We start from the raw sequence: 27,868 nt of genomic DNA, 5'->3' as shown, positions 1-27,868 counted from the left end.
AAAAACCCCACAAATGACCCCATTTCGGAAAGTAGACACCCTAAGACATTCGCTGATGGGCATAGTGAGTTCATAGAACTTTTTTGTCACAAGTTAGCGGAAAATGATGATTTTTTTTTTTTCTTACAAAGTCTCATATTCCACTAACTTGTGACAAAAAATTAAAACTTCCATGAACTCACTATGCCCATCACAAAATACCTTGGGGTGTCTTCTTTCCAAAATGGGGTCACTTCTGGGGTAGTTATACTGCCCTGGCATTTTAGGGGCCCAGATGCGTGAGAAGAAGCTTGCAATCAAAATGTGTAACAAATGACCTGTGAAATCCTAAAGGTGCTCTTTGGAATGTGTGCCCCTTTGCCCACCTAGGCGGCAAAAAAGTGTCACACATGTGGTATCGCCGTACTCAGGAGAAGTTGGGGAATGTGTTTTGGGGTGTCTTTTTACATATACCCATGCTGGGTGAGATAAATATCTTGGTCAAATGCCAACTTTGTATAAAAAAAAAATGGGAAAAGTTGTCTTTTGCCGAGATATTACTCTCACCCAGCATGGGTATATGTAAAATGACACCACAAAACACCTTGCCCAACTTCTCCGGCGATACCAGATGTGTGACACTTTTTTGCAGCCTAGGTGGGCAAAGGGGCTGACATTCCAAAGAGCACATTTAGGATTTCACAGGGCTTTTTTTACACATTTTGATTTCAAACTACTTCTCACGCATTATGGCCCCTAAAAAGCCAGGGCAGTATAACTACCCCACACGTGACCCCATTTTGGAAAGAAGACACCCCAAGGTATTCCGTGAGGGGCATGGCGAGTTCCTAGAATTTTTTATTTTTTGTCACAAGTTAGTGGAAAATTATGATTTTTTTTTTCTTACAAAGTCTCATATTCCACTAACTTTTGACAAAAAATAAAAAATTCTAGGAACTCGCCATGCCCCTCACGGAATACCTTGGGGTGTCTTCTTTCCAAAATGGGGTCACGTGTGGGGTAGTTATACTGCCCTGGCTTTTTAGGGGCCATAATGCGTGAGAAGTAGTTTGAAATCAAAATGTGTAAAAAAAGCCCTGTGAAATCCTAAATGTGCTCTTTGGAATGTCAGCCCCTTTGCCCACCTAGGCTGCAAAAAAGTGTCACACATCTGGTATCGCCGGAGAAGTTGGGCAAGGTGTTTTGTGGTGTCATTTTACATATACCCATGCTGGGTGAGAGTAATATCTCGGCAAAAGACAACTTTTCCCATTTTTTTTTTATACAAAGTTGGCATTTGACCAAGATATTTATCTCACCCAGCATGGGTATATGTAAAAAGACACCCCAAAACACATTCCCCAACTTCTCCTGAGTACGGCGATACCACATGTGTGACACTTTTTTGCAGCCTACTTTCGCAAAGGGGCCCAAATTCCTTTAAGGAGGGCATTTTTAGACATTTGGATTCCAGACTTCTCACGCTTTAGGGCTCCTCTAAAATGCCAGGGCAGTATAAAAACCCCACATGTGACCACATTTTGGAAAGAAGACACCCCAAGGTATTCAATGAGGGGCATGGCGAGTTCATAGAAGATTTTTTTGGGAGGAACAAGTTAGTGGAAATTCTCCCTTTCCGCTAACTTGGGACAAAAAGTTAAATCTTTCATGGACTCAATTTGCCCCTCAGCGAATACCTTGGGGTGTCTTCTTTCCGAAATGGGGTCACATGTGGGGTATTTATACTGCCCTAGCATTTTAGGGGCCCTAAAGCGTGAGAAGAAGTCTGGAATATAAATGCCTAAAAATTTTACGCATTTGGATTCCGTGAGGGGTGTGGTGAGTTCATGTGAGATTTTATTTTTCGACACAAGTTAGTGGAATATGAGACTTTGTAAGAAAAAACAAAAAACAATTTCCGCTAACTTGTGCCAAAAAAAATTCTAAAAGGAGCCTTACAGGGGGGTGATCAATGACAGGGGGGTGATCAGGGAGTCTATATGCGGTGATCACCCCCCTGTCATTGATCACCCCCCTGTAAGGCTCCATACAGACGTCCGTATGTGTTTTGCGGATCCGATCCATGGATGCGACATACGGAAAACGGTATGCACACGGAGTAATTTCCGTTTCTTTTGCGGACCCATTGAAATGACTGGTTCCGTATACAGTCTGAAAAAAAAAATGGAGCGGACACAGAAAGAAAATACGTGCGTGTGCATAAGGCCTTAGAAGAGGTTTCCTTCTGGGATGACAGCCATGCAGACCAATTTGATGCAGTATGCAGCATATGGTCTGAGAACTGACAGGCTGACCCCCCACCCCTTTAACCTCTGCAGCAATGCTGGCAGCACTCATACGTCTAGATATGACGATGGGCACATGCACTCAACTTCTTTGGTCGACCTAGGTGAGGCCTGTTCTGAGTAGAACCTGTCTTGTTAAACCTCTGTATGGTCTTGGCCATCATGCTGCAGCTCAGTTTCAGTGTGTTGGCAATCTTCTTATAGCCTAGGACAGTGGTAGGGAACCTGCGGCACTCAGAGCCCTCCCTGTGGGCACCCGCACCCTGGAAAAAGTCTATGGTGTACTAATATGCCTTAGATTTTTCCTTTTATTTATCACCACAGGGCGCACTATGAACAGCACAGGCAGCGCACTGAATGTAAGCAGGCGATTATAGCTAAATGATAAAGTACATGGAAGATGTGCTATACTGGACTGTAGTATTCAGGTTATATTGCCGTGTTGGCACGTTGTGATAAATAGGTGGGTTTTGAATTACAGTTTGGGCACTCGGTCTCTAAAAGATTCACCATCACTGGCCTAGGACATCTTTATGTAGAGCAACAATTCTTTTTTAGATCCTCTGTGAGTTCTATACCATGAGGTGCCATGTTGAGTATGAGAGTGAGAACACCAAATTTAACACACCTGCTCCCCAAATCTGAGTGGTGCACTCACTTTTGTGAGATACTGTAAATATATATATATATATATATATACAGTACAGACCAAAAGTTTGGACACCTTCTCATTCAAAGAGTTTTCTTTATTTTCATGACTATGAAAATTGTAGATTCACACTGAAGGCATCAAAACTATGAATTAACACATGTGGAATTATATACATAACAAAAAAGTTTGAAACAACGGAAAATATGTCATATTCTAGGTTCTTCAAAGAAGCCACCTTTTGCTTTGATTACTGCTTTGCACACTCTTGGCATTCTCTTGATGAGCTTCAAGAGGTAGTCACCTGAAATGGTTTTTACTTCACAGGTGTGCCCTGTCAGGTTTAATAAGTGGGATTTCTTGCCTTATAAATGGGGTTGGGACCATCAGTTGCGTTGTGGAGAAGTCAGGTGGATACACAGCTGATAGTCCTACTGAATAGACTGTTAGAATTTGTATTATGGCAAGAAAAAAGCAGCTAAGTAAAGAAAAACGAGTGGCCATCATTACTTTAAGAAATTAAGGTCAGTCAGTCCGAAAAATTGGGAAACTTTGAAAGTGTCCCCAAGTGCAGTCACAAAAACCATCAAGCGCTACAAAGAAACTGTCTCACATGCGGACCGCCCCAGAAAAGGAAGACCAAGAGTCCCCTCTGCTGCGGAGGATAAGTTCATCCGAGTCACCAGCCTCAGAAATCGCAGGTTAACAGCAGCTCAGATTAGAGACCAGGTCAATGCCACACAGAGTTCTAGCAGCAGACACATCTCTAGAACAACTGTTAAGAGGAGACTGTGTGAATCAGGCCTTCATGGTAGAATATCTGCTAGGAAACCACTGCTAAGGACAGGCAACAAGCAGAAGAGACTTGTTTGGGCTAAAGAACACAGGGAATGGACATTAGACCAGTGGAAATCTGTGCTTTAGTCTGATGAGTCCAAATTTGAGATCTTTGGTTCCAACCACCGTGTCTTTGTGCGACGCAGAAAAGGTGAACGGATGGACTCTACATGCCTGGTTCCCACCGTGAAGCATGGAGGAGGAAGTGTGATGGTGTGGGGATGCTTTGCTGGTGACACTGTTGGGGATTTATTCAAAATTGAAGGCATACTGAATCAGCATGGCTACCACAGCATCTTGCAGCGGCATGCTATTCCATCCGGTTTGCGTTTAGTTGGACCATCATTTATTTTTTAACAGGACAATGACCCCAAACACACCTCCAGGCTGTGTAAGGGCTATTTGACCATGAAGGAGAGTGATGGGGTGCTGCGCCAGATGACCTGGCCTCCACAGTCACTGGACCTGAAACCAATCGAGATGGTTTGGGGTGAGCTGGACCGCAGAGTGAAGGCAAAAGGGCCAACAAGTGCTAAGCATCTCTGGGAACTCCTTCAAGACTGTTGGAAGACCATTTCCGGTGACTACCTCTTGAAGCTCATCAAGAGAATGCCAAGAGTGTGCAAAGCAGTAATCAAAGCAAAAGGTGGCTACTTTGAAGAACCTATGACATATTTTCAGTTGTTTCACATTTTTTTGTTATGTATATAATTCCACATGTGTTAATTCATAGTTTTGATACCTTCAGTGTGAATCTACAATTTCCATAGTCATGAAAATAAAGAAAAAAACTCTTTGAATCAGAAGGTGTGTCCAAACTTTTGGTCTGTACTGTATATACACATGGTGAAAGTTACTGTATGGCAACAAATAAGTTAGGAGCTAAGACACCTTGACTTCAAACTGATACATTGAAGCAAACTACCAGAGAGATTTGTGCAGCTGAATTATTTAGCTGACAGAGCATTGTCTACATGAGGTATGTACTGGATTTGCTAACTGTGAAAATAAACAAGAGTATTTTCATCCACTCACTGTAAACTAATATTTTGAAAAAGGTTTTCTGGCATACAGAATTGACAAATATTTAAAAAATGGTATTATATGCATATATGTGCAGCTTACTGAATGGTATTGCAATTAATGAAATCCCTTCCTGCTGTCCCAAAGTATATTTGAAGATTGTAGAAGTTCATGCATTTACCCCCTTTGCAAGACTGTATTTAACAGACTAATGTTTTGATTTAAGCTACATTTTTATCAAACTGATAACATTTCAGCTTGAATGAGTGTTTATGCAATCTCTGGAATGGAAAGGGCCAGAATGAGCTATCAAACAGTTCCTATGACGGAATTTACTGTGAAGGAGAAGATGCAGCCAGCATAGAATGTGAAAATTTTTTAATGCTGCAAAGAAAGAAAATGTTTAATAAAGAATAATTGGAAAATGTAACAAAGACTGCAGGCAGGACTAGACTTCTTCTACAGCAGTTGCCTACCGGGTACTAATAGAGCCTCATGGTATTCACATATAGGGTTTCACTGGGTATCGAAGTCTCGTTACCTTTTCAATACTTCGATACCCAGTTTGGTTCGATACCGGGATTACCCATGTTTCCATACTAACATGGCACATGCCATGTTCTCATTAGCGGCCGCACAATGAGGAGGTGGGAGGCAGTCCCTCCCTTACCAGTGTGATGAGGCTAGCCACTGCCACCAATAAAAATTCTGAGGGGGGAGTCAGAGAGGGATGGTGAAACCACAATCCATTGCTCCTCCAATGAAAATGAGAGCGGGCTGTGGGCGTAGTGTCAGTTAGGGAGCAGAGACAAAGGAAGGGTGGAGAATAGTGTACACATACGAGAGGAGGGTTCTGCTTCCTTCCAAAGATCACACCACGGCTAGCCAGCAGCATAGAGGAATATTGGGGTTAATTTGACTCATTAACCCCAATGTTGCTACTATGATTCTTAATGTGAGGCACATGGCGTTAATACTTTAGTACCTTCTTTTGCCTCACATTAATAGTAAGTAATTCCATCATGTTCCTCACATTATGGGCAACATGGGGTTAATGTGAGGTACATGATGGGGTTATTTACTATTAATATGAGGCACATTGAGGTCCAAATTGATAAAACCATGTCCCTCACATTAGAGCTTCATGAACAAGGCCGGTGCCCGTACTGTGGCCTGCAAATACTACTTGAATGGGTCTGCAATTCGGGAGATACGGTGCGAAACAGAGGCATGAATCAGAAGCCCGCGGAAGCACTACGGAGTGCTTCCATGAGTTTGCTTTCCGTGCTTCCGCACTGCAAAAAAAAGTAGTGCTAGAAAAAAATGAAAAACCCCTTTAACATCCTTTTGCATAATACTTTGCTTGATACTTCTGAGTAATTGAATAAAGAAATTCTACAGTAAATCAATTAAAAAAACATACCACGTATCACACGTTTGTATTTATTCCCATAAAGCTCTAATCTGCTCTTGTACAGTATCGGTGCCCAGTCTAATATTTTTTCTTTCAACTAAACAGCCACTGAGTTTGCTGGAGTTTTGTATTAGATCAATGTTTTCCCTGAACCCTGACCCTTGGGTGCAATAAGGGCCCTCTAATTAATTATTAAAGTTTTCTAACAGCCAATGGTTCGTGTATCTGGTTTCACTTTGCTCTCATTACCCGCTCCCTGTAGAATGGTAACAGACAGCATAATAATTATAAAATGGCCATCTAGCTGCTACCCTGGAGATCCCAGCCAAGGTAATCATTTGGAGACGTACACTGATTTTCACTCCTGCACAATAAACACTTAAAATGTGGGATTTTAACACCCTCATTATTTTCCTTTCTGCAAATACAAATCAGTAATAAATCAATGGAGAAAGGATACACTCGTACTGGTGCATGTATGAGGAAAGAACACAAGTGTAGGCACCAGGTTAGCTATAGTAGGCCTGTTAGAGCCATTATAGGGGCATACAATGACAGGATATTTCCTGTGTGCTTATTCTTGTACATGCATCAGTAGCAAGCATACAAGGTAAAGTAACTAAAAACCGTTATGGACGAAAAAGGTGGAAGGAATACCTATCATGAGAAATCAATTGGTATAAAGACATACACATAAAGTTCGCTGAGCTTTGCCCCATGCTAGGGGTGCACCACCAATGAGGCCAGGTGAGGCGATTGCCTCAGGCGGCACCAGGTAGGGCCAAGAGGGGGCAGCGGAAGGGCCATGGGGAATGAGTGCTTTCATTGTGGCAAAGGGGTTAGGTTAAGAAATTGGCATGGGGGGCGCCGTTTTCAGTTTTGCGCATGACCATATGTATTTTGTAGTGCGCAAACTGCAAATTCTCAAAATACGGTTACTATCCGTATTACATCCACATTTTTTGCAGACCCATTGACTTCAATGGGTCCATGGTCTGCATTTTGCGGAAGAGTATAGGACATGTTCTTTTTGCAAAATGGAAATACAGATGCAGAAAGCACATGGATCATTCTGCATCCTAATCGTCCATTGTGCAAAAGGATAGACTATTTTCACTAAATGCAGACTACAGATCCACTGAAGTCAAAGGTTCATGTGGACGGCACACAGACCGCAACCGTATTTTGCAGATCCGCGATTTGCCGACCACAAAATGGATACAGTCCTGTGCATGGGGCCTATGTATAAATTCAATAAAATCTGATGTAGCACTCTAAAGCTGGCCATACATTTTAGATTGCTGTTGGCCACTCTCTCTCCCAAGCCCTCCATACTCATGGTAGGTTGTCGCCAGACACTTCTGGCTGAGGCTTATATCCCCAAGAACAAAAGATCAGGTATGTTGACTGCCTGATCCCTCCTTCCTTGATATTGCTATCAGAGAAATGATAGGAAGGCCCCCATACAAATGAGATAATCAACGGGTTGAGCCAACAATAATCTAATGTGTATGGTCAGCTTAAGAGTATATATGGTCATCTGAAAGGGGTTGTCCAGCTTCACCTGTTGAGGGAAGTATAGTAACATACTCTGTGTCGATCATTTCCAGCTCTGTGGGTCCACCATTGGCTTTGCTGTGATTTGCTCCCTGCACGTAAACATGTCCGTGCTGCGGTTCACATATTGCAGTCCGCAATACATGGGCACTGTTTGTGTGAACTCCGTGCTGTGGTGTGGACCCACTGACTTGAATGGATCCGCTATCCACAAGATACGGCAAAAGATAGGACATGTCCTATCTTTTGCGGTGCGGAGACAAGGCCCCGAAAGGGATTCCGAGTGTTTCTGTGGGCTCTGATCCGTGCCTCTGCACAGCAAAAGAAAGGACATGTCCTAACTTTTGCCGTATCTTGCAGATCGCAGACCCATTCAATTCAATGGGTGCGCAACGCAGCATGGAGATCAAATGGCTGGTGCCCATGTATTCCGGACTGCTATTTGTGGTCGGCAATACGGGCATGGCGGCCATACAGTCGTCTGAATGGGGCCTAATTCTGAACTCAAAATTGGCACAGGAACAGGGACAGAACAGGGGTTTTTGAGGTGGTCTCAAGAGGACAGCTGCTTGTACAATTTAAGCTAGACCACTTTAAGACAGCAAGTTGGGCACAGTGTTTTAAATTTGAACATTTTTAAAAATGTCTTTTTCTCTTTTAGGTGAAAGTACATCGTGTAAGGCAAACTGTATTTCGGTCATTGTGAATAACGGCCGAGGTTTTTTTTTAGAGGTTACCGCTATAATAACAGAGATGGTGAGGCATATCAGAATACAGGGAAGGAGGGTTAGAAGCTTGTATCTCTGTAAAATGAAATAAGCTGAGCACAAATAAGACTTCATCAATGTAGATAACGTTGCTTAAACAAAATCTATGTTTATATGATTACACTTCCTATGGGTGAAGGGAGATATAATTAATGGATTTCCCTTGCCCTCTAATGCAACCATTAGGCAATTAAACCATGGACTATTCAATAAATTTTGATGTATTTAGTAAGCAATTTGTCAAACTGTGCTGCATATGAGTTAATATATTAATTCTTGTCAGTGCCTCCTTTCAAACAAAATCATGATATTTTTTTTTTTTGCGGGATAAATCTTCACTGTCAATATGTCTGTCTACCATCTATCTAATTATCTATCTATCTCATTATCTATCTATCTATCTAGAGGTGGGACCCACATCTATCGGAAATTTCTGACCTATCGATATGCCATAAATGTCCCAAATGGGAATACCCACTTAAATGTCACCTGCTTAACCCTGGAAGTAGTGAACTGCTGCCTAAAAAACACTGAAATAGACAAATCAGGTACATACCATTACACTAAGACCATTATCTCTAACATTTAAGGATTCAATGATGACAGCCTGAGTCCAGAAATCATAGGCCATTGAGGTTTTAATGGCTATCTTTGGGCATCTCAATGATAAAAACCTTATAACACAGCATCAGCATGGGTTTAAGAGGGATCGGTCCTGTAAAACTAATTTGATCAGCTTCTATGAGGAGAAGACCCAGATCGGTATAGGGTAATGCTGTGGACATTGTGTATCTAGACATTCAAAGACGTTTGATAGTATACCAACAAGGTTGTCCGGAAAAAATACAGCTCAGGGGAGATCTAATTACAATGTAGAAGTACATGAATGGATTACAAGAGGCCATCTTCTACATCTAGAGGAAAGAAAGTTTCTACACCAACCTAGAAGGGGATTCTTTACTGTAAGAGCAGTGAGACTGTGGAACACTGCAAGAGGAGCTAGAGCTTGTAGATTACCTGAGCATGGGTCTGATGCATTTTTTGGATGTAAAAAAGGTTATGCAGAGATGGGGCTTTTATCCAGGGATTTATTCTAATTGCCATATTTGGAATCAGGAAGGATTTTCTTCTCCCCAAATATAGCGCAATTGGCACCTGCCTGATAGTTTTTTTTTTCCTTCCTCTGAACCAACACACTTAGTGTACCTGTGTCTTTTTCCAATCATACCAACTATTTGAATCTAACCTACTGTATCTTTCTGTCTATGTATTTCATTCTCTGTAATAATCTATCGCATTCTCCAAATCTATCTATCGTATATCTAAAAAAATAAAAATAAAAAAGGACAGGTACAAATAACAATAAAATAGATAAGGCGGACGTTTCCCACTAATAATATTACAGTTTTTTACAGGAATTTATCAGGTGTACTAAATACTTTAAAATTACAAATACTAGCGTATACAATATTCTCAACTTTTTTTTTTCCAGCATAAAGTTCTGCAGAATATCTAATACTCAAAAAATTACTTTTGAGGTGTAGAAGACTTTTGGGGAGATTTTCCTGGTTGCCACCAATAAAAGAAGCTACATACTGTATATGTTCATATGGCTATCACTGACAATAGGGGCTGTATAAATATGTAAGTAGTGAGTTCCTCCAAATGGCCGTAGGGTGACACCAGAAGTGCAATGAATAAGGCATAAGGGAGAGCACTGTTTGTGAAAGAGCACTCTGCAGGTAGTATCGCATATTAGGGGCATTCCCCTGGCACCTTTTATTGGAGGCGTTCTCCTGGAGACTTTCATTGGAGGCGTTCTCCTAGAGACTTTCATTGGAGGCGTTCTCCTAGAGACTTTCATTGGAGGCGCTCTGCTTGCAGTACTGTTTATTGAGGCTACTCTGCTGACACTGTTAATGGTGACACAGTCAGCAAGCAGTGTTTATTGGGGCTCTCTGCTCACATAACTGATGTGGAAGCACTCCGCTTAGCCTATTTATACAGTCTTTCTAGCAGCACCGTTAACCAGAACATATTGGAAATGACATGTCCTCTACTTAAAGGGGTTATATAGGGGAAAAAAATCAAAGCCACACAAAACAAGCTGCATCTCAAATCTCCTTTATTTGATTCTTTGAAGAGCCCGTGCCACCATTAAATGTCATTTAATATGAATCCGCATAGAGATGAATTATTTTTGTAATTTGCTTTCTGTTACAAAATTGCTCTAGTTGTGAGATTATCTTTTTACTTCATTGTAATGGGGTTCAATTGTATAGTACTGTGCTCGTCCAACTACTGAGGTGGTCACACATGCTCACTTCCATCTTTCAACTGCCAAAAAATGTATCTACTGTGTTACACGGAGAGAGCTGCGTCCAAAAGGATATGCCCCCTATGAAAGGACACGCCACCTGAGCTGTGAAAGGGAGAGTTACAGTAGAAAGGACACACCCCGTAAGCTTTCAGTTTGAAGAGAATCCAGCAGAGCAACTGCAGCACCGAATGGGGAGATCTCTGGATCCATGAGGTATAACGGTGGCCCTAGCTTTGTTTGAAATAGCATGCCATGTACTATATGATGTCTGCTTTTCATTTTTTACATCAGTCAAGTCTGTTTTATGAATTTTCAAATGAAGTGCTGAACTACTAACATAATGATATGATGGTCTGTGAAGATCCGTGAGGTATTGTACACTGATAGAGATCTTAGCTAAGGCTAAATAAACCTAATGGTCTCTGGATACCTGAATATTTTCATGGTTGTCAATGTGTCATTAGAGTCACTTTGGTCTCTTCATCCATAAATGGCAAACAATCGGCCAGTAATACCATGACATTTTACACTCTAAAGGCCTAGATCCAATGGATCATATCTCTACTGTAGCATGGGAGTAAAGGCTCGCTGTTATCGATTACCAGAGAGACCTGACCAGGGGTGACAGCTACTTCCTGTCCTTGAAACTAAAAAAAGTTTAGAGCACAAGCAAAAGACAGTACATAGTATTACACCACAATCAAAAGACAGTACATAGTACTACACATTAGAACCAGGAGCACAGTCGAAATGTAAGCACATTTAGAATCCCTTAAAAGAAGAGAAGGAAAAGCTGTGTAAGAACATATTTCTAAATCAGCAAAATCTTTTATAAAAAAAATAAAATAATAAACCACAAAGTGAAATAAAGAAAATGAAACAAATATTGTTTTAATATTAAGCTGTCAAGACACTGGAGTGGTGCCTGGATTGCTTACTTTGGGATGTTCTTAACACAGCACGCTAAAAAGAAATTAAGTAAGCTATTGACTGCCTGGAAGTTCAAGATACCATCTAAAACTTCAAAGGCATTATTAAGTGTTACCATTTAGTAATCCAGACTTTAAATTTATGTTTTTGGAGGTGGTTCCAGATTCCATCCAATTCCATAGGTCTCTGATAAAATATTTACATACGTTTTTAGGTGTCTCTAAAAGATCGATGAATATTCCACTTAAAATAAGTCTTTTCAAGCCTTAGACCGGAAATATTAATTCAAAGCACGCAGATGATCCAATTTTAAATTGATTCATTCTCTGCAGCTGTGTGTTTGACATAAAGCTGAGTTTCAAAGTCGTTTTTAGTGGAAAATTCTCATAGTTCAACTAGAATGGAATCCGTAAATTGGAGGCAGAGAGCGGTACGTCCATTCTAGTGGCTGGGAGCAGAGTGCTTTGATTGCTCCTAAGTATAAATCTTATTCCTTGTGAAACACTAATGGATTGGATCTTCCAACAGTGTCTAAAAATTAATGGATCATTCTTCAGGCTTGGGAAAAATGTTGATTAGGCTACATTCACACGTCCATAAGTGTTCTGCGGTCCGCAAATTGCGGATCCACAAAACATGGATACCAGCTGTGTGCGTTCCACATTTTGCGGACCACACATGGCTGGCGCTATATAGAGAATGCCTATCCCTCTCCGCAGTTGCGGACAAGAATAGGATATGCTCTATATTTTTTGTGGGACCATGGTGCGGAACAACGGATGTGGACATCACACCATGTGCTGTCCGCATCTTTTGCGGCCCCATTATAATGAATAGGTCCGCACCCGCACCGCAAAATTGCGGATAGGATGCGGATCCATTTATACGGTCGTGTGAGTGCACCCTAAAGAAGCAATATAATAATTAGCATACCACTTCCATGATAACAGCAGGTCCTGCCAACAGTTTATGGGGAACTCCCGACTCTCCACGACACATGATGCCAGAGGAGAGAAGGATCGGGTGAAGTGAATATTTTTGCCTGTACCAGTTGCTCTCCCAGGAGATAAGCGACTGAAGTGTCTGGCAGTGGCTTTTTTCTCTCTCCCCACTAAATACACATATGCATTCGGCCGAACATGTATGTGTATGGGGAGTGGGTAGGAAGTCTTCTTTTAAGGCAGTTTTATGGAGTAGAAGAAGACTGAAATTTACACCAACCAGGAAATGGCGCAGTTTAGGCACACAACTGTCGAATGCCTCAGTGGGGTTATCATAGACCAGCATACGATGACGGTCTATGATAATTCAGGGCCATACTCTTTACACAACTGTATGGCAGGGAGATTAAAGGAATTGTCGGGTTTTCCATATGGTGGCTCAAGAATACTTACTTCTCTCTTCCCCCCATGGATTACAGTTGATCACTGGATCTTTCAGCAGTGGGAAACCTAGTGGTGTAATTTAGACCTCCTGGACTCCCATGCACAATCTGTAACAGGCCTCAATTTCTATTTATAATAATGGTGTGTTCTCATGTGGTAGAGGGCCTCTGGGCCACCTCCGCCACCAGGGCCTATGTACAACTACTTCCTTTTTACCCACTATAGCTACACCTCTGACACTCTGTGATCTGCTTATGTTGGTGGTATATTCTAACAAATATTGCCCAAAGTAAAAACCCTTGAAATTAGCAAAAACAACTGCTCTATCTAAACATCATTGCAAAAAAGGTTCACCAGAACTCCCAAGCAAATGACCTTTTGGTAAAGTCAGAAACCCATCTTCTGTGACATTTGCTACTACATATGCCCAAGGATACAGAGGGACCCTGGTTTTACAAAAATATATGTTTGCAACATGTCGAAATTCAGTTCCTGAGAGCGTGTGCAAAGTTCTCAAGTGAAGAAAATCATATACAGGGATGAATCATAACATACAGGAATATGAAGACATGTATCACAAGCACAGTCCTAAACTGATAAGCATAAGTAAGCATTCTTCCTGAGCTACTCCGGCAGCCACGGACCCGTACAATCTACACCTCCAATGTTCATCACAAGGTTTGAGCACGTTCAGTGCCCGTTTATATCAGCTAGATAGGCATACACTGGAGAACTTGTTTAAGTCAAAGCAGAGGGCTGATCACATGCAACTACAAAGGAAGAGGCCGCAGAATTCAAAGTGACTAGGTGCAGGATATCATACAGTATTTTGACTTTCCCCAAGTTCAAAGAATACTTCCTTTCTAGAATAGATAAGACAAATAGTTTTCACACTGTAATGTGACCTGATAATGATTTGAAGTCCAGATAATACACATTTTGGAGATGGTAGACTTGAAGTCAAGAAAGGATTTCTCAACAAATGTTAACATCTGAAATGTGTCATTGGAAACAAGGTAGAGTATGACTTATTGCATACTAAGACTTCTGGCCTTTCTTTCATTCTGGATGTACATTTTATAAAAAATATATGTAAAGAAATAATAAAAGATACAGGACAAAAATTCCTGGATAAAAGTAAGAAGGAACAGTATTTACAGCCGCATGTCTCAATCTCTTTGTGGCTCATGTCTAACAATTACAGGCAGGTAGGCATGCTACATATTTCCTGGACAGCTATGAATGAACTGAATAGCTAGTACCCCGACTATTATCAAATGAGCATTTGGAAATCAAGTGGCCATATAACGTTGCTGTACAGGAACCTCTCTGCTGTAGGTGTCTGGTTCTTGATCATCATCCTGCCTAAAACAGGGCTTTATTGGAAAGATAAAACTCTCTACTAGTACGACAAGGCTCCTCGCTCATTTATAAGTGAATCATTTTCCTTCAAGATTTTGTCCAACTAAAAATCTCCCTAGTGCCCCTAAATGTAATAAAATAATAAAAGATCAGATACTTACCACATACTGTAATCCCCTGTCTCCAGTGTTGCAGCTCTGGTCCTCACGTCAAGTCCATGTTTTCAGGTTTCAGAGCTGACATACCTGTATACAGCGCGTGATTGCTGAAGTCACAGGCTTCGGCAAGCCGGATACCACTGAGGCCAGTGATTGACTGCATGAGTCACATAAGTCATTGCTGGAAATAGCGGGGATTAGGCTAGTTTCACACTAGCACTAAACTGTTTAGTCCAATACCCTGTACTCCTGCCAATCAGCTTTTTTAGAGAAGCTCTGGTACCGGACAGCACCTTCACACAGGGAATTTATTGGGAATGAGCATTTGTAGGAAAACTTGTTCCGCATAGTTGCCGGGACCCCTAGCCCATGAGAAAGGGCCGAGCACCTCTCATAACATGTCTGTTTTAGTAATTACTTGCATTTCCTATGTAATAACAATTCTGGAGCATCTTTTCATCTAACTCTATCTTGTGTCATTCCTCTGTTATTCATTCTAAAAGTTCATGAATGAATCTCCAGCAGGTCCTACTTGTTACCAGTTATATGTATATCCATGCACAGTGTGACACTGACAGCACTGATTGGATAAGACTTCTCAGAGACAGCTCCCAACACGTAACACCCTACTGACGGGCCCCTGGCAGTTTAAGGATATTAAAAAAAAAATACCATGGACAACCCTTTTAAATCCATGTAACCGTGTGAATGGCATTCAATAGAAGTATAATATTAAAGGGGTTGTCCAGGTTCAGAGCTGAACCTGGACAGCCTTCCATTTTCACCCCGGCAGCCCCCCTGACATGAGCATCGGAGCAGTTCATGCTCCGATGCTCTCCTTTGCCCTGCGCTAAATCTCGCAGGGCAAAGTCATTTTTCAGAGTTCCGGTGACGTACCGGGCTCTCCATGGGGCTGACAGGAACCCCGGTGACGTCACCGGCACTGATGGGCGGGATTTGGCTCTGCCCTAGCCAGTAAAACAGCTAGGGCAGAGCTAAAGCCCGCCCCTCAGAGCCGGTGACGTCACCGAACACACTGCTGGGCGGAAGTTACCGCCCGGCAGTGTGTTATTAAAAACAAAAGAGCCCGTGCCCTGCACGATCTAGCGCAGGGCACTTGAGCGCATCGGAGCATGAGATGCTCCGATGCTAGGCTCAGGGGGGCTGCCGGGGTGAAAATAAGGGTATGTCCGGGTTCAGCTCTGAACCCGGACAACCCCTTTAAGCAGCTTCCCCCCTGATGGATGGCTGTTCATCAGTATTTTGCATCGGTGGAACTCCACCATAAAGCATTGATGCTTTTCTGCATGCTGCTGGTAAGCAGTGTTATAACCTGCCCTTGTATCAGTAACTTCTTTATCTTTAACTTCTTTATCTGCGTTTGTTTGTTTTTTAACACCTAAGCCCTCTTTATTAAATATTATTCCTCGGAATGGAGGATGTAAGCTCTTGCGAGCAGGGCCCTCATTCCTCTTGTTTTAATTGTTATTTAGGACTCTTGTAAGTGAACTCCCTGATGGTAAAACGCTGTGGAATATGTTGGCGCTATATATATATATATATATATATATATGTATATATTATTATTATTATCTGCACACATTGATACTGAATCTATTCCACAATATCTAACCAACAGAGATTCTCCCTGTGCAAAACTGCATCATATGGATCACAAGATCTATTAAAAATATTCACATCTAATACATAGGCACAAGCATTTTGACCTTTCCTTATTTTTTTCTCTAAAACTATCATTGCCACGGAGTTCAGGTCAATATAACAGAAGCCATGTGCGAACTCTACAACCACCACATGTGCAGTTTATAGTAACACACACCCTTCCTTGACAATATGTGACCAAGGAGGACAGATGGAAGAGAACGTGGGTCAGGAATCATGTTGTTTTTACTCTATGGCATAGTCACACTGATAGTGCTCTTATGCTCTGCTGAGAGAGGCACGCTGCCTATAGCATTCGGTTTAGATAGGTATATGTATGGGGGCCACTTGACATGGAGGGTTTCAGAGCAGATGTCACAGATGACCTCAAAAATAACCAAACAGCTGTGCAGCACCACTTACTGCAACCCAGGGGACAAAGGTCTTGAACACTTCCACTAGAAAACGGTCGTTCCTACAATGGCTTCTTATTAGCTTCACAACTTGGGAGTTGTTCTTCATAGACAAAGGAGGGGCACTAAATAAAATGGAGTCTGTTGCCAGGCTAATTATACGCGACTGAATAAAAATATCGAAAAGAGACTTCCAAGGCAGATGAGGAGAAGGTCTCTGGACTGCTAGAATGATTAAAGAGCAAGGTTTTGCTTAAGGGGTTTGGCATGTAACCTTGTATTTATGAAAACCTGCTAAGTGTCCCCTTCAATCAGACAACCAGACGGTTCATTGTTTCATCAGTCTGCTGATGGAGGAACCTAGTGTTAGAAAAAGCACACAGAGTATTTTTCAATGACCCAAAGGCCAAAGGCCACTTATTATAAATGGATAATGAGACCTAATGCAATGTTCCGACTGCGGACAAAGAGAGGGTCTATACATAGCCCCTTGTGGCTTGGTCACTGAGGCTTTCATTTCCCTTGCACACTTAATGGAGCCAAACAATTGACAGAAATGCTATACAAAAGAATGAAACTGAGAGAAACTGCTGTCTTCTAACTGTGATCGACAGATACAAATAGTGACCCTGAAATGGCGCCACAGTTCCTTTTACCACTAACATGGCAGACGGCTGTAGCATTCACCCTAAACTCCCATTTAGCCATTTGCTAGCAATTAACCTTATTGACAAAAGTGATATAATATCGAGCTATAACTTACTGTCAGCCTATTACTGTACAGCAGGTAGACAGCAGAACACACAGACAGCACAAAATAGACATGTAGCGCCAGGTTGCTCCATATATGCTCAGACAGATCAGATATTGAAGAACACAAGTGACTTTCCATAGCTTACTTCTGTACTGTAGGACTAAAACATGCACTAATTCCTAGCCAAAAGAATGGCTATAAAGAGGACCTGTAACCTTTCCCGACATGTCTCTATTAGCAGCTACTACTCTAAACTGCACTATTCCTTTATTATTCCTTCTAGAAGTTTAACCATTACTAGCAGTGTGCAGGGAAGGTCCAGATGGAGGGTTACGGTTGGGGGGTGTCCCTGCACAGTCTGACACTATCCAATCAGTGGTGCCCACAGCACACTGTGCAGTGATATATCCCCAACTGGTAACACCTATCTGGACTTTCACTGCAAGTAATTCATTCAGAACTTCTAGAAAGAATAATAAACAAATGGTACAACACAGAGTCATACTGCAAAGAAAAAAATGGGGGTTAGTCAGCACATCCAAATGTGCAGGTGCACGTCGCCATGGCTGAAAGCACAAATGCAAAAACAAACACAATGCACTCACACCAATATTAAAGTAAATATAATTGTGCCATACTCATTCTAGAAAATGTACTAATGCTGCATTATAAATGTGAGATTCTTGGCAAATACAGGGACCTGCACTAAATACTGCTTTCTGTAGTGCCATAATGGTCTCCATTAAACTCAGGGAATGCAGGTTCCACATGCATGCCGAGCCCACTCTGTATATTACCTCTTCATGGCCTCCAATAAATGCAGGGAGAGTAGGTTACAGCTTATACATGCAGTATATTCCCTGAATTTAAAGGGTTTCTACCACCTCATTTTGACCTAATTAGCTCTCAGACACTAGCGATCTGCTAGTGTCTGATCTACCTAACAGTGCTATTTTCAGACCTTTGTGAGGATCCGTTTCACTAAAATACGAACTTTTATTGATATGCTAATGAGCCTCTAGGTGCTATGGGGGCGTCTTTTCAGCACCTAGAGCCTCGGTCTACTCACACTGTATGCCGCCCCGCTCGTCCGTCAAGCCCGCCCATCTCCTCTAGAATGCCATCCTCCATCTCAGCCAGCGGACGAATTCTCGTGCCTGCGCCGTGTGCGTCTGTATTCGGCGCAGGCGCAGTGACTGTCTGAACGCTCCCTGTGGGCACAGAATGCATGTGGAGCATCCATTCCCTGAATTTAGTGGAGGCCAGTATGGCACCAGCGGAGGTAGTATTTAGTGTAGGTTCCTGTTCTAAATAGATTACCTTGATGTTTGTGGATAGGTACAAATAATTTTGTACAAAACGTATTTGCCAAGAGTCTCACATTTATAACGTAATATTAGCATTAGTACATTTTCTATAGTGAGTATGCACGGTTGCATTTACTTGATTATTAGTGTTTGCAGAATGCTGTTGCATTGTATTTGTTTTTGCTATAGTGCCTTCAGCCATGGCGATGTGCACTTGAGCATTGGGATGTGCAGACTAACCCCCATTTTTTTCCTTGCAGTCTTCTTTGCAGGTGTGGCTGGCTTCATTGGTCGTGCACTACTGACTAACCTGTCTGTCCCATAGGCTGATTTTAATTAGTGCAAGTATTAAGCTGTGGCCTGCTCTTACTACATTCATTGGAAGCCATTTGGCACCAGGAGAGGTAAAAAACAAAGTGGGCTCAGCATGCATGTGCAGCCTGCATTCACAGAATTTAATGGAGGCCAGTATGGCGCCACAGAAGGTAATATATAGTGTAGGTTCCTGTCCTAAAGAGATCGCCTTGTCGTTGGCGAAATAGTTTTGTACAAAATGTATTTGCCAAAAGTCTCCCATTTATAACATAGCATTAGTATGGCACAATTGTATTTAAGTTGCACTGTGTTTGTTTTAACATAGAGTTATAAGAATATCTTCCCCTGAATTATTACATGGAAAATACAAGTAGTTAATAAAACAGACAAGTCAGCAAAGGTATGTCCCCTCTCTGCTGCTGGTTAATACTACTGTACCCCAAACCACATGGAAAGGTGGAATGTGCGCTTGCTTGCCCCTCATTTTTGTTCCATGATCTGTGAATTAATTTTACTCACATTTGTTTGCTAAGGTAGGTAGGAAGGAGATTCCAGCTCAGTTAGTAAATAACTATTAAAATAAGGAATTCATTCAACTTGGGGTGAGCGTTCTCTCTCTATGGGTCCTACACTGCCTCTATGGTATGCATGTATGTACTTATGATACATTAGTATAATTTATGGATATTATTGAATGGCTGTTTTTTCTTCTTTTGTTCATTTTGATCTATCCATTGTTAAATGTGTAAAGTGGTAAATGACTTGGCAGTAGCTCAGAAGGCTGTAAAATGGGCTCTGTAATCAGCTATCTAACCTGCCTTATCTATGTAAGCTCCTTGTAACGCAATACCTTCTCATCATAAGTCATGCTTTTCATTATATATTGATAATTAACAAGAAGTATAACTAGTTTCTTGGAAGAAGGCTAAAGAAGAATGAGAAAATCCTGCAGCAACTAAGAGTAAGGCTCCATTCACACGTCCGCAAAATGGGTCCGCATCCTTTCCGCAATTTTGCGGAAAGGGTGCGGACCCATTCATTCTCTATGGGGACGGAATGTGCTGTCCGCATCCACATTTGCGGATCCGCACTTCCGCATCCGTGCTTCCGTTTCCGCAAAAAAATAGAACATGTCCTATTCTTGTCCGCAATTGCGGACAAGAACAGGCATATTCTATTATGTCGGCAATGTGCGGTCCGCAAAATGCGGAACGCACATTGCCGCTTTCCGTGTTTTGCGGATCCGTGTCTCCGTGTATCCGCAAAACACATTGCGGACGTGTGAATGGAGCCTAAGGCTACATTCACACGTCAGTATTTTTCTATATCCCGAATTTCGGTCCGTTTTTTGCGGATCCGTTGTTCCTGAAAATGTTTCCATATGTCATCCGTTTTTTTGAAACATGTACAGGTCCTTCTAAAAAAATTAGCATATTGTGATAAAGTTCATTATTTTCTGTAATGTACTGATAAACATTAGACTTTCATATATTTTAGATTCATTACACACAACTGAAGTAGTTCAAGCCTTTTATTGTTTTAATATTGATGATTTTGGCATACAGCTCATGAAAACCCAAAATTCCTATCTAAAAAAATTATCATATCATGAAAAGGTTCTCTAAACAAGCTATTAACCTAATCATCTGAATCAACTAATTAACTCTAAACACCTGCAAAAGATTCCTGAGGCTTTTAAAAACTCCCAGCCTGGTTCATTACTCAAAACCGCAATCATGGGTAAGACTGCCGACCTGACTGCTGTCCAGAAGGCCATCATTGACACCCTCAAGCAAGAGGGTAAGACACAGAAATACATTTCTGAACGAATAGGCTGTTCCCAGAGTGCTGTATCAAGGCACCTCAGTGGGAAGTCTGTGGGAAGGAAAAAGTGTGGCAGAAAACGCTGCACAACGAGAAGAGGTGACCGGACCTTGAGGAAGATTGTGGAGAAGGACCGATTCCAGACCTTGGGGGACCTGCGGAAGCAGTGGACTGAGTCTGGAGTAGAAACATCCAGAGCCACCGTGTACCGGCGTGTGCAGGAAATGGGCTACAGGTGCCGCATTCCCCAGGTCAAGCCACTTTTGAACCAGAAACAGCGGCAGAAGCGCCTGACCTGGGCTACAGAGAAGCAGCACTGGACTGTTGCTCAGTGGTCCAAAGTACTTTTTTCGGATGAAAGCAAATTTTGCATGTCATTCGGAAATCAAGGTGCCAGAGTCTGGAGGAAGACTGGGGAGAGGGAAATGCCAAAATGCCTGAAGTCCAGTGTCAAGTACCCACAGTCAGTGATGGTCTGGGGTGCCATGTCAGCTGCTGGTGTTGGTCCACTGTGTTTTTGCAAGGGCAGGGTCAATGCAGCTAGCTATCAGGAGATTTTGGAGCACTTCATGCTTCCATCTGCTGAAAAGCTTTATGGAGATGAAGATTTCATTTTTCAGCACGACCTGGCACCTGCTCACAGTGCCAAAACCACTGGTAAATGGTTTACTGACCATGGTATTACTGTGCTCAATTGGCCTGCCAACTCTCCTGACCTGAACCCCATAGAGAATCTGTGGGATATTGGGAAGAGAAAGTTGAGAGACGCAAGACCCAACACTCTGGATGAGCTTAAGGCCGCTATCGAAGCATCCTGGGCCTCCATAACACCTCAGCAGTGCCACAGGCTGATTGCCTCCATGCCACGCCGCATTGATGCAGTCATTTCTGCAATAGGATTCCTGACCAAGTATTGAGTGCATAACTGAACATAATTATTTGAAGGTTGACTTTTTTTGTATTAAAAACACTTTTCTTTTATTGGTCGGATGAAATATGCAAATTTTTTGAGATAGGAAATTTGGGTTTTCATGAGCTGTATGCCAAAATCATCAATATTAAAACAATAAAAGGCTTGAACTACTTCAGTTGGTGTGTAATGAATCTAAAATATATGAAAGTCTAATGTTTATCAGTACATTACAGAAAATAATGAACTTTATCACAATATGCTAATTTATTTAGAAGGACCTGTATAAATTTCACAAAGCAAATAAAGTTGATTGGATTTCTTTGAAAAAAAAATTGAAAAAAAAAAGCGAATAAGTGATTTCTGTGGGCAGGATTTAATTTCCAGGAACGGATTCCGCATAAAACGGATGACATACGTAATGACATACGAACGTCATTCGTTTTTTGCGGAACCAATGACTTTGTATTGTACCAGGATCCGATTTTTGCGGAAAAGAATAGGACAAGTTTTATATTTAGGGTCCATTCACACGTCCGTTGTTTCTTTCCTAATCTGTTCCGTTTTTTGCTGAACAGATCTGGACCAGATCTGGACCCATTCATTTTCAATGGGTCCTGAAAAAAATCGGACAGCACAATGTCAGATTTTTTTTCAGGACCCATTGAAAATGAATGGGTCCAGATCTGGTCCAGATCTGTTCCGCAAAAAACGGAACAGATCAGGAAATAAAAAACAACGGACGTGTGAATGGACCCTTAATCGGACATGCGGAACGGAACAACGGAAACGGACAGCACACATTGTGTTGTCCAATTTTTTTCCAGGACCCTTTGAAAATGAATGGGTCCAGAACTGGTCCTGATCTGTTCCGCAAAAAACGGAACAGATCAGGAAAGAAACAACGGACGTGTGAATGGACCCTTAAAGCAACACTAAATGTTGAAAATGTAAAAAAAAAGTTTAAAAAAATTGCTCAACACTTCTCCATTCATCTCGTCTTTTTCATTTGTCCTCTTTTGTCTCATATTACAATCTAAGCCGAAAAATAAATATACACACAAGAGTTCAGCCATGTTCCCATTCCTCCTCCTCACTATCCTGTGTCTGGCTGTAAGGCAACTGAAAGGGCCAGAAACCTCCCATTATTGACCTATCTGCAGAAGGACAAGAACAGTTAAGCCACACTCCCTTTACTAAACTGCACCTACTCAGCTGACCAGCACCTGAATGTGGAAGAGATTATCAGGAGTTTAATCCCTGTGATTTCTGCACGATTTCTACAAGACTTTTTGTGTCAGGATCATGAAGAAAATGTTGCACACGAACAGAGAATGGGGGCAACTATATTCCTTGCTTACTTTTAGCATTCATTTGTAGATTTAGTGCTCCTTTAATTTGGCTGACTTTTAGTTTTTAAAGCCAATGAATAAGAATGCAGGATGGGCTCGTTCAGAAAGATGGCATGCAGTCAGCAAAATTTTATTTGACACTAGAAAAGTCTATTCAATTACTGCGGTGGTACAGAAAGCAAGCACAGCTATATTCAGAAAACCTATTCTATATCAAATGTGTCTGTGAATAGTCGATGATGGATAAAACTGAACTATGGGCACTCAGCCTTACAACTACTGTAGATTCCAGAATACCAACTCTACAAGTTCAAATCTATATACATGTAAACAAGGAGAGTGGCCATCACATGGTCTATAATATACAGTCAAGAGAAAATCAAAGTACACCCTCTTGAATTCTTAGATTTTTTTTTTTATATCGGGACATATTAAAAACACTTAGGGGCACATTTATTAAGACCTGCCTTTTAGACGCAAATCTTAATAAAGGCACTGTGGTGGCGGAGGATCCGCAGGACTTATGAAAAGGCGCAAGCCTCTCCATAACTTTGGCACATCCAGCGCCAGTTCTAAATGTAAGACAGCTTCCTAGCTGTCTTACATTTAGACCATTTTCTACTCCTAAAAAAGGCGTAGAAAATGGTAAATGAGATGGGCCTGTCAGCCCATTTCCTTCGCAGTCCACCGCACACCCACAATTTTAATTTTAGACCTGGAGTGAGCAAGGCAAAGTAGCAAATAGTAGTGCAACTAACCGCTAATTTAAGCATATTTCAGTATAGTAAATGGCCCCAATAGTTCTTAGATGGTCTTAAAATCTGTCTCTCACATCATTTTGGAGGAATTTTGTCTCTCTCTTCTTTAAAAAGCTGCTTCAGTTCGATGGACACTTGGTTATGCACAGCTCTCTCAAGGTCTCACCACAGCATTTCAATTGGGTTGAGGTCTAGACTTTGACTGGGTCATTGCAACATCTTAATTGTTTTCTTTTTCAGACATTCTATTGTAGATTTGCTGCAGTGCTTGGATCGTTGTTCTGTTACGTGAGCCGATTTGAGCCAAGTTTTAGCTGCCTCAGATTTGACTCTAGAATACTTTAGTATACAAAAGAGTTCATGGTCAACTCCATGACTGCAAGACGGTGAATTTGCTTGGATGTCCACTCCTAGGTACACTGTAAACTATCTTGAATGTTTTCCACTTGTAAATAGTCTTTCTCACTATAGAATTAAGGGCTTAAGATTATTTGGAAATGGCCTTATAATTCTTTTCAGATTGATGAGCAGCAACAATTGCTTCTCTTCTCTATTGCTGATGTCTTTACTCTTTGGCAATGAGTTAACACACGCTTGAATGCTCCAGACCAGCAAACTGCCAAAACTTCTGATTTTATAGAGGTGGCCACAATGGGCCTCAGGATCTCGTCACGGTATTTATGTGCATTCAAAATGCCATCAATAAAATGCACCTGTGTTCATTGTCCATAACATACGCCTGCCTATACCATAATCCCACCGCCACCACGGGCCACTCGATCCACAACGTTGATGTCAGCAAACCTCTCACCTACACGATTCCACACATGCTGTCTGCCATCTGCCCTGAACAGTGAAAACCGTGACTCATCCGTAAACAGAACGCCTCTCCAACATGCCAGACGCCAACAAATGTGAGCATTTGCCAAGTCGGTTACGACGTCGAACTGCCGTCAGGTTCAGACCCCAATGAGGACAACGAGCATGCAGATGATCTTCCCTGAGATAGTTTCTGACATTTTGTGCAGAAATTCTTTGGTTATGCAAACCAATTGTTGCTGCAGCTGTCCGGGTGGCTGGTCTCAGACGATCATGGAGGTGAACATGCTGGATGTGGAGGTCCTGGGCTGGTGTGGTTTCACGTGGTCTGTTGTGAGGCCGGTTGGATGTACTACCAAATTCTCTGAAATGCCTTTGGAGACGGCTTATGGTAGAGAAATTAACATTCATTGCAACAGCTCTGGTAGACATTCCTGCAGTCAGCATGCCAATTGCACGCTCCCTCAAACGTTGCGACATCTGTGGCATTGTGCTGTATGATCAAACTGCACATCTCAGAGTGGGGTTTACATTTTTGCTCAGTGTAAATCCCCCTCAATATATATTCCGTATGCGGGACTTTTTGTTCCTGCAAATAAGCAGGCTTCTGAATAGAATCTGAACGGGCCCCATTATAGTCAATAATTGGCTACATTCGGTTCATTTGTGTCTCAAATCCTGCAATTCCAATATTGTTATTATTCTGCTCCTCTAACAGAGCAGAACCAGCACTTACTAGAAATTCTAGAAATTAATTTTTAAATTTGTAATAACACAAAAAAACACAAAAGAAAAACAAGCAATTCACTTACAGCCAGCTAGCAGATATTGAAAGTATTGTACCACATCTGAGGCCAGTAACAAAGGATGGTTTGCATTAAATGGTGGCTGTAGTTCATTCCACTGAGGAGTCCTGAGGAAACAAAATATTAATCATTAATTGCAATGTGTCATTCATGTTAAAAAATAATAATAATAGAATAACATACTGTATATGCATAGTACAGTATATGATTATTTCCATCAAACCTGCGCACCTGATTGCCTGCTTTTTGTGGACCAATATATACACTCAACACTGAAATTGAAACACCAAGAAGCAAATGTTGTGGAAACATGGGAAACCACAGGATCGATAAACATGTTAATGATATGCAAATGATAAAAGATGGAAACAAAATATTTTACAAATCTCAATATATTCTGTAGAATATGAGAGCCATGTGGAAAAATACACATACTTACACACCTTGGCATGCTATCAGTGAGGTTATTAATGGTTATCATGATTTGCTGCTGGCAGCTCCCTTTGCACATGCCAACCAAGGACATCTCAGATGTAGAGATGAGCGAACTTCTGTTTTAAGTTCGGCGTCTAAAGTTCGGCTTCCGGTTAGCGGAGAATCCCGATCTGGAACCGGATATGGATTCCGACTTCCGTTGTGGTCCGTGGTAGCGGAATCAATAATCGGCCATTATTGATTCCGCTACCACGGACCACAACGGAAGTCGGAATCCATATCCGGTTCCAGATCGGGATTCTCCGCTAACCGGAAGCCGAACTTTAGACGCCGAACTTAAAACAGAAGTTCGCTCATCTCTACTCAGATGTGCTCAATGGGACAAAAGCGTGACTCATCGCTGAGGAGGATATAACTCCTCTCCAGTCTCCATTGCTCTCTTACTATAAACCATGATAGCCTTTGAGTGCGGTAATGTACTTCTAGCTCATAGTCCAATGTTGTGCAAATGCCTTCTGATGGTTTCTTTAGACACTTTGCTGATCTAGGCTTGGGATATGACGTCCAAGGCTAGGACAGTACAGAATGGATCACTACACATCATTCTTCTAATTATATGGGTCAATATGGCTCACCTAAAATGGCGAATCCTACAGTGCTGTGAAGAAGTATCACCTGAATAAACGTTTAACCATGTGCATCCTGCAGAATGGTGGCAACATAGAACACGTCATGTAAAGCATTTTAGGAAACTTTCACCTTAACTCCTAAGCAGGTAAAGATAGGTCAAAACTGACACTTCGAGTGTATTTCTGAGTAAATTCCAGCCAAGGCTGATATATCACATGACCCCTTCCAACTGGAAAAACCTGTGCTGAATTCAACATGGTGGATTTCAAAATGGCGGCCAGAAACGTTTCCTCCACCAAATAATACAGCCTCCCTCCCAGTTAATATTTCCCACACTGGAAGTCAATTTTCTATAAATTACACCAGTTAAAAGGGTGTGTTCAGACTTTTGCCTCACCATATATATATATAGGATACAATTCAATGATCAGCCATAACAACAGCTAAAACAGCAAAATAGCTGCAACCCACTAAGACTTGGACTTCACAAGACCTCTGAAGGTGTCCTGTAGTATCTGCATGGATCAGGTTTGTTTTTAGCACATTTCATATATGATCAGATTGAGACCTGGGGGTTTTGAAGGCCAAATCAGCACCTTGAATTCTTTGTCATGTACCTCAAACCATTCCAGAACAATTTGTGCAGTGTAGGAGGGTGTATTGTTCTGCTTATATCCCGCTGCTATTAAGAGATACCTTTTCCATGAAGGAGTTTACTTGGCCTGCAACAATATTTGGGTGTTTGAGTAGGTAGCATCCGTCATGATAACATGTACATGAATCCTAGAATTCAAGGTTTCCCCTGAAAAATGTTGCTGAGAGACCCTCTTCAATGTTCTATGGTCTAGTTCTGATGTTCATATGCCTACTGTAGTCACTACTGTGTTCTGACACCTTTCTATCTTGTGTGAATGAACCAGACAACTGAGCCTTAGCTCCACATGCACATCAATGAGTCTTGGGCGCCCACGACCCTATCACTGGTTCACCAGTTGTCCTTCATTGGAGCACTTTTAGTAGGTTCTAACCACTGCATAATGGGAATGCTCCACAAATACAGCTGTTTTGAAGATGCTCTGACCCAGTCATCTAACAATCACAATTATACTTTTGTCAAAGTTGCTTAGATTCTTACACATCAGCATTTTCCCTGCTTCAAGAACTTTAATGTCAAGAACTGAATGTTCAATTGCTGC

General features: G+C 41.7%; 1 protein-coding gene across 10 annotated transcripts in view; it reads right to left on the bottom strand.

Moving 5' to 3' along the window:
• BCAS3 (BCAS3 microtubule associated cell migration factor) overlaps positions 1–27,868 on the bottom strand; it is a 1,183,153-nt gene that overhangs the window by 560,864 nt on the left and 594,421 nt on the right. For all 10 annotated transcript variants that reach the window (XM_044286261.1, XM_044286253.1, XM_044286262.1 and 7 more), the window contains one exon: positions 25,614–25,714. In XM_044286261.1, the coding sequence (XP_044142196.1) occupies positions 25,614–25,714 (101 nt within the window). The remainder of the gene's footprint in view (positions 1–25,613; positions 25,715–27,868) is intronic.

The sequence above is a fragment of the Bufo gargarizans genome, chromosome 3 (assembly GCF_014858855.1).
Source record: "Bufo gargarizans isolate SCDJY-AF-19 chromosome 3, ASM1485885v1, whole genome shotgun sequence".
NCBI classification, from domain to species: Eukaryota; Metazoa; Chordata; class Amphibia; order Anura; family Bufonidae; genus Bufo; species Bufo gargarizans.
The sequence above is the reverse complement of the archived record's forward strand: the minus strand, read 5'-3'. Positions and strand labels throughout refer to the sequence as shown.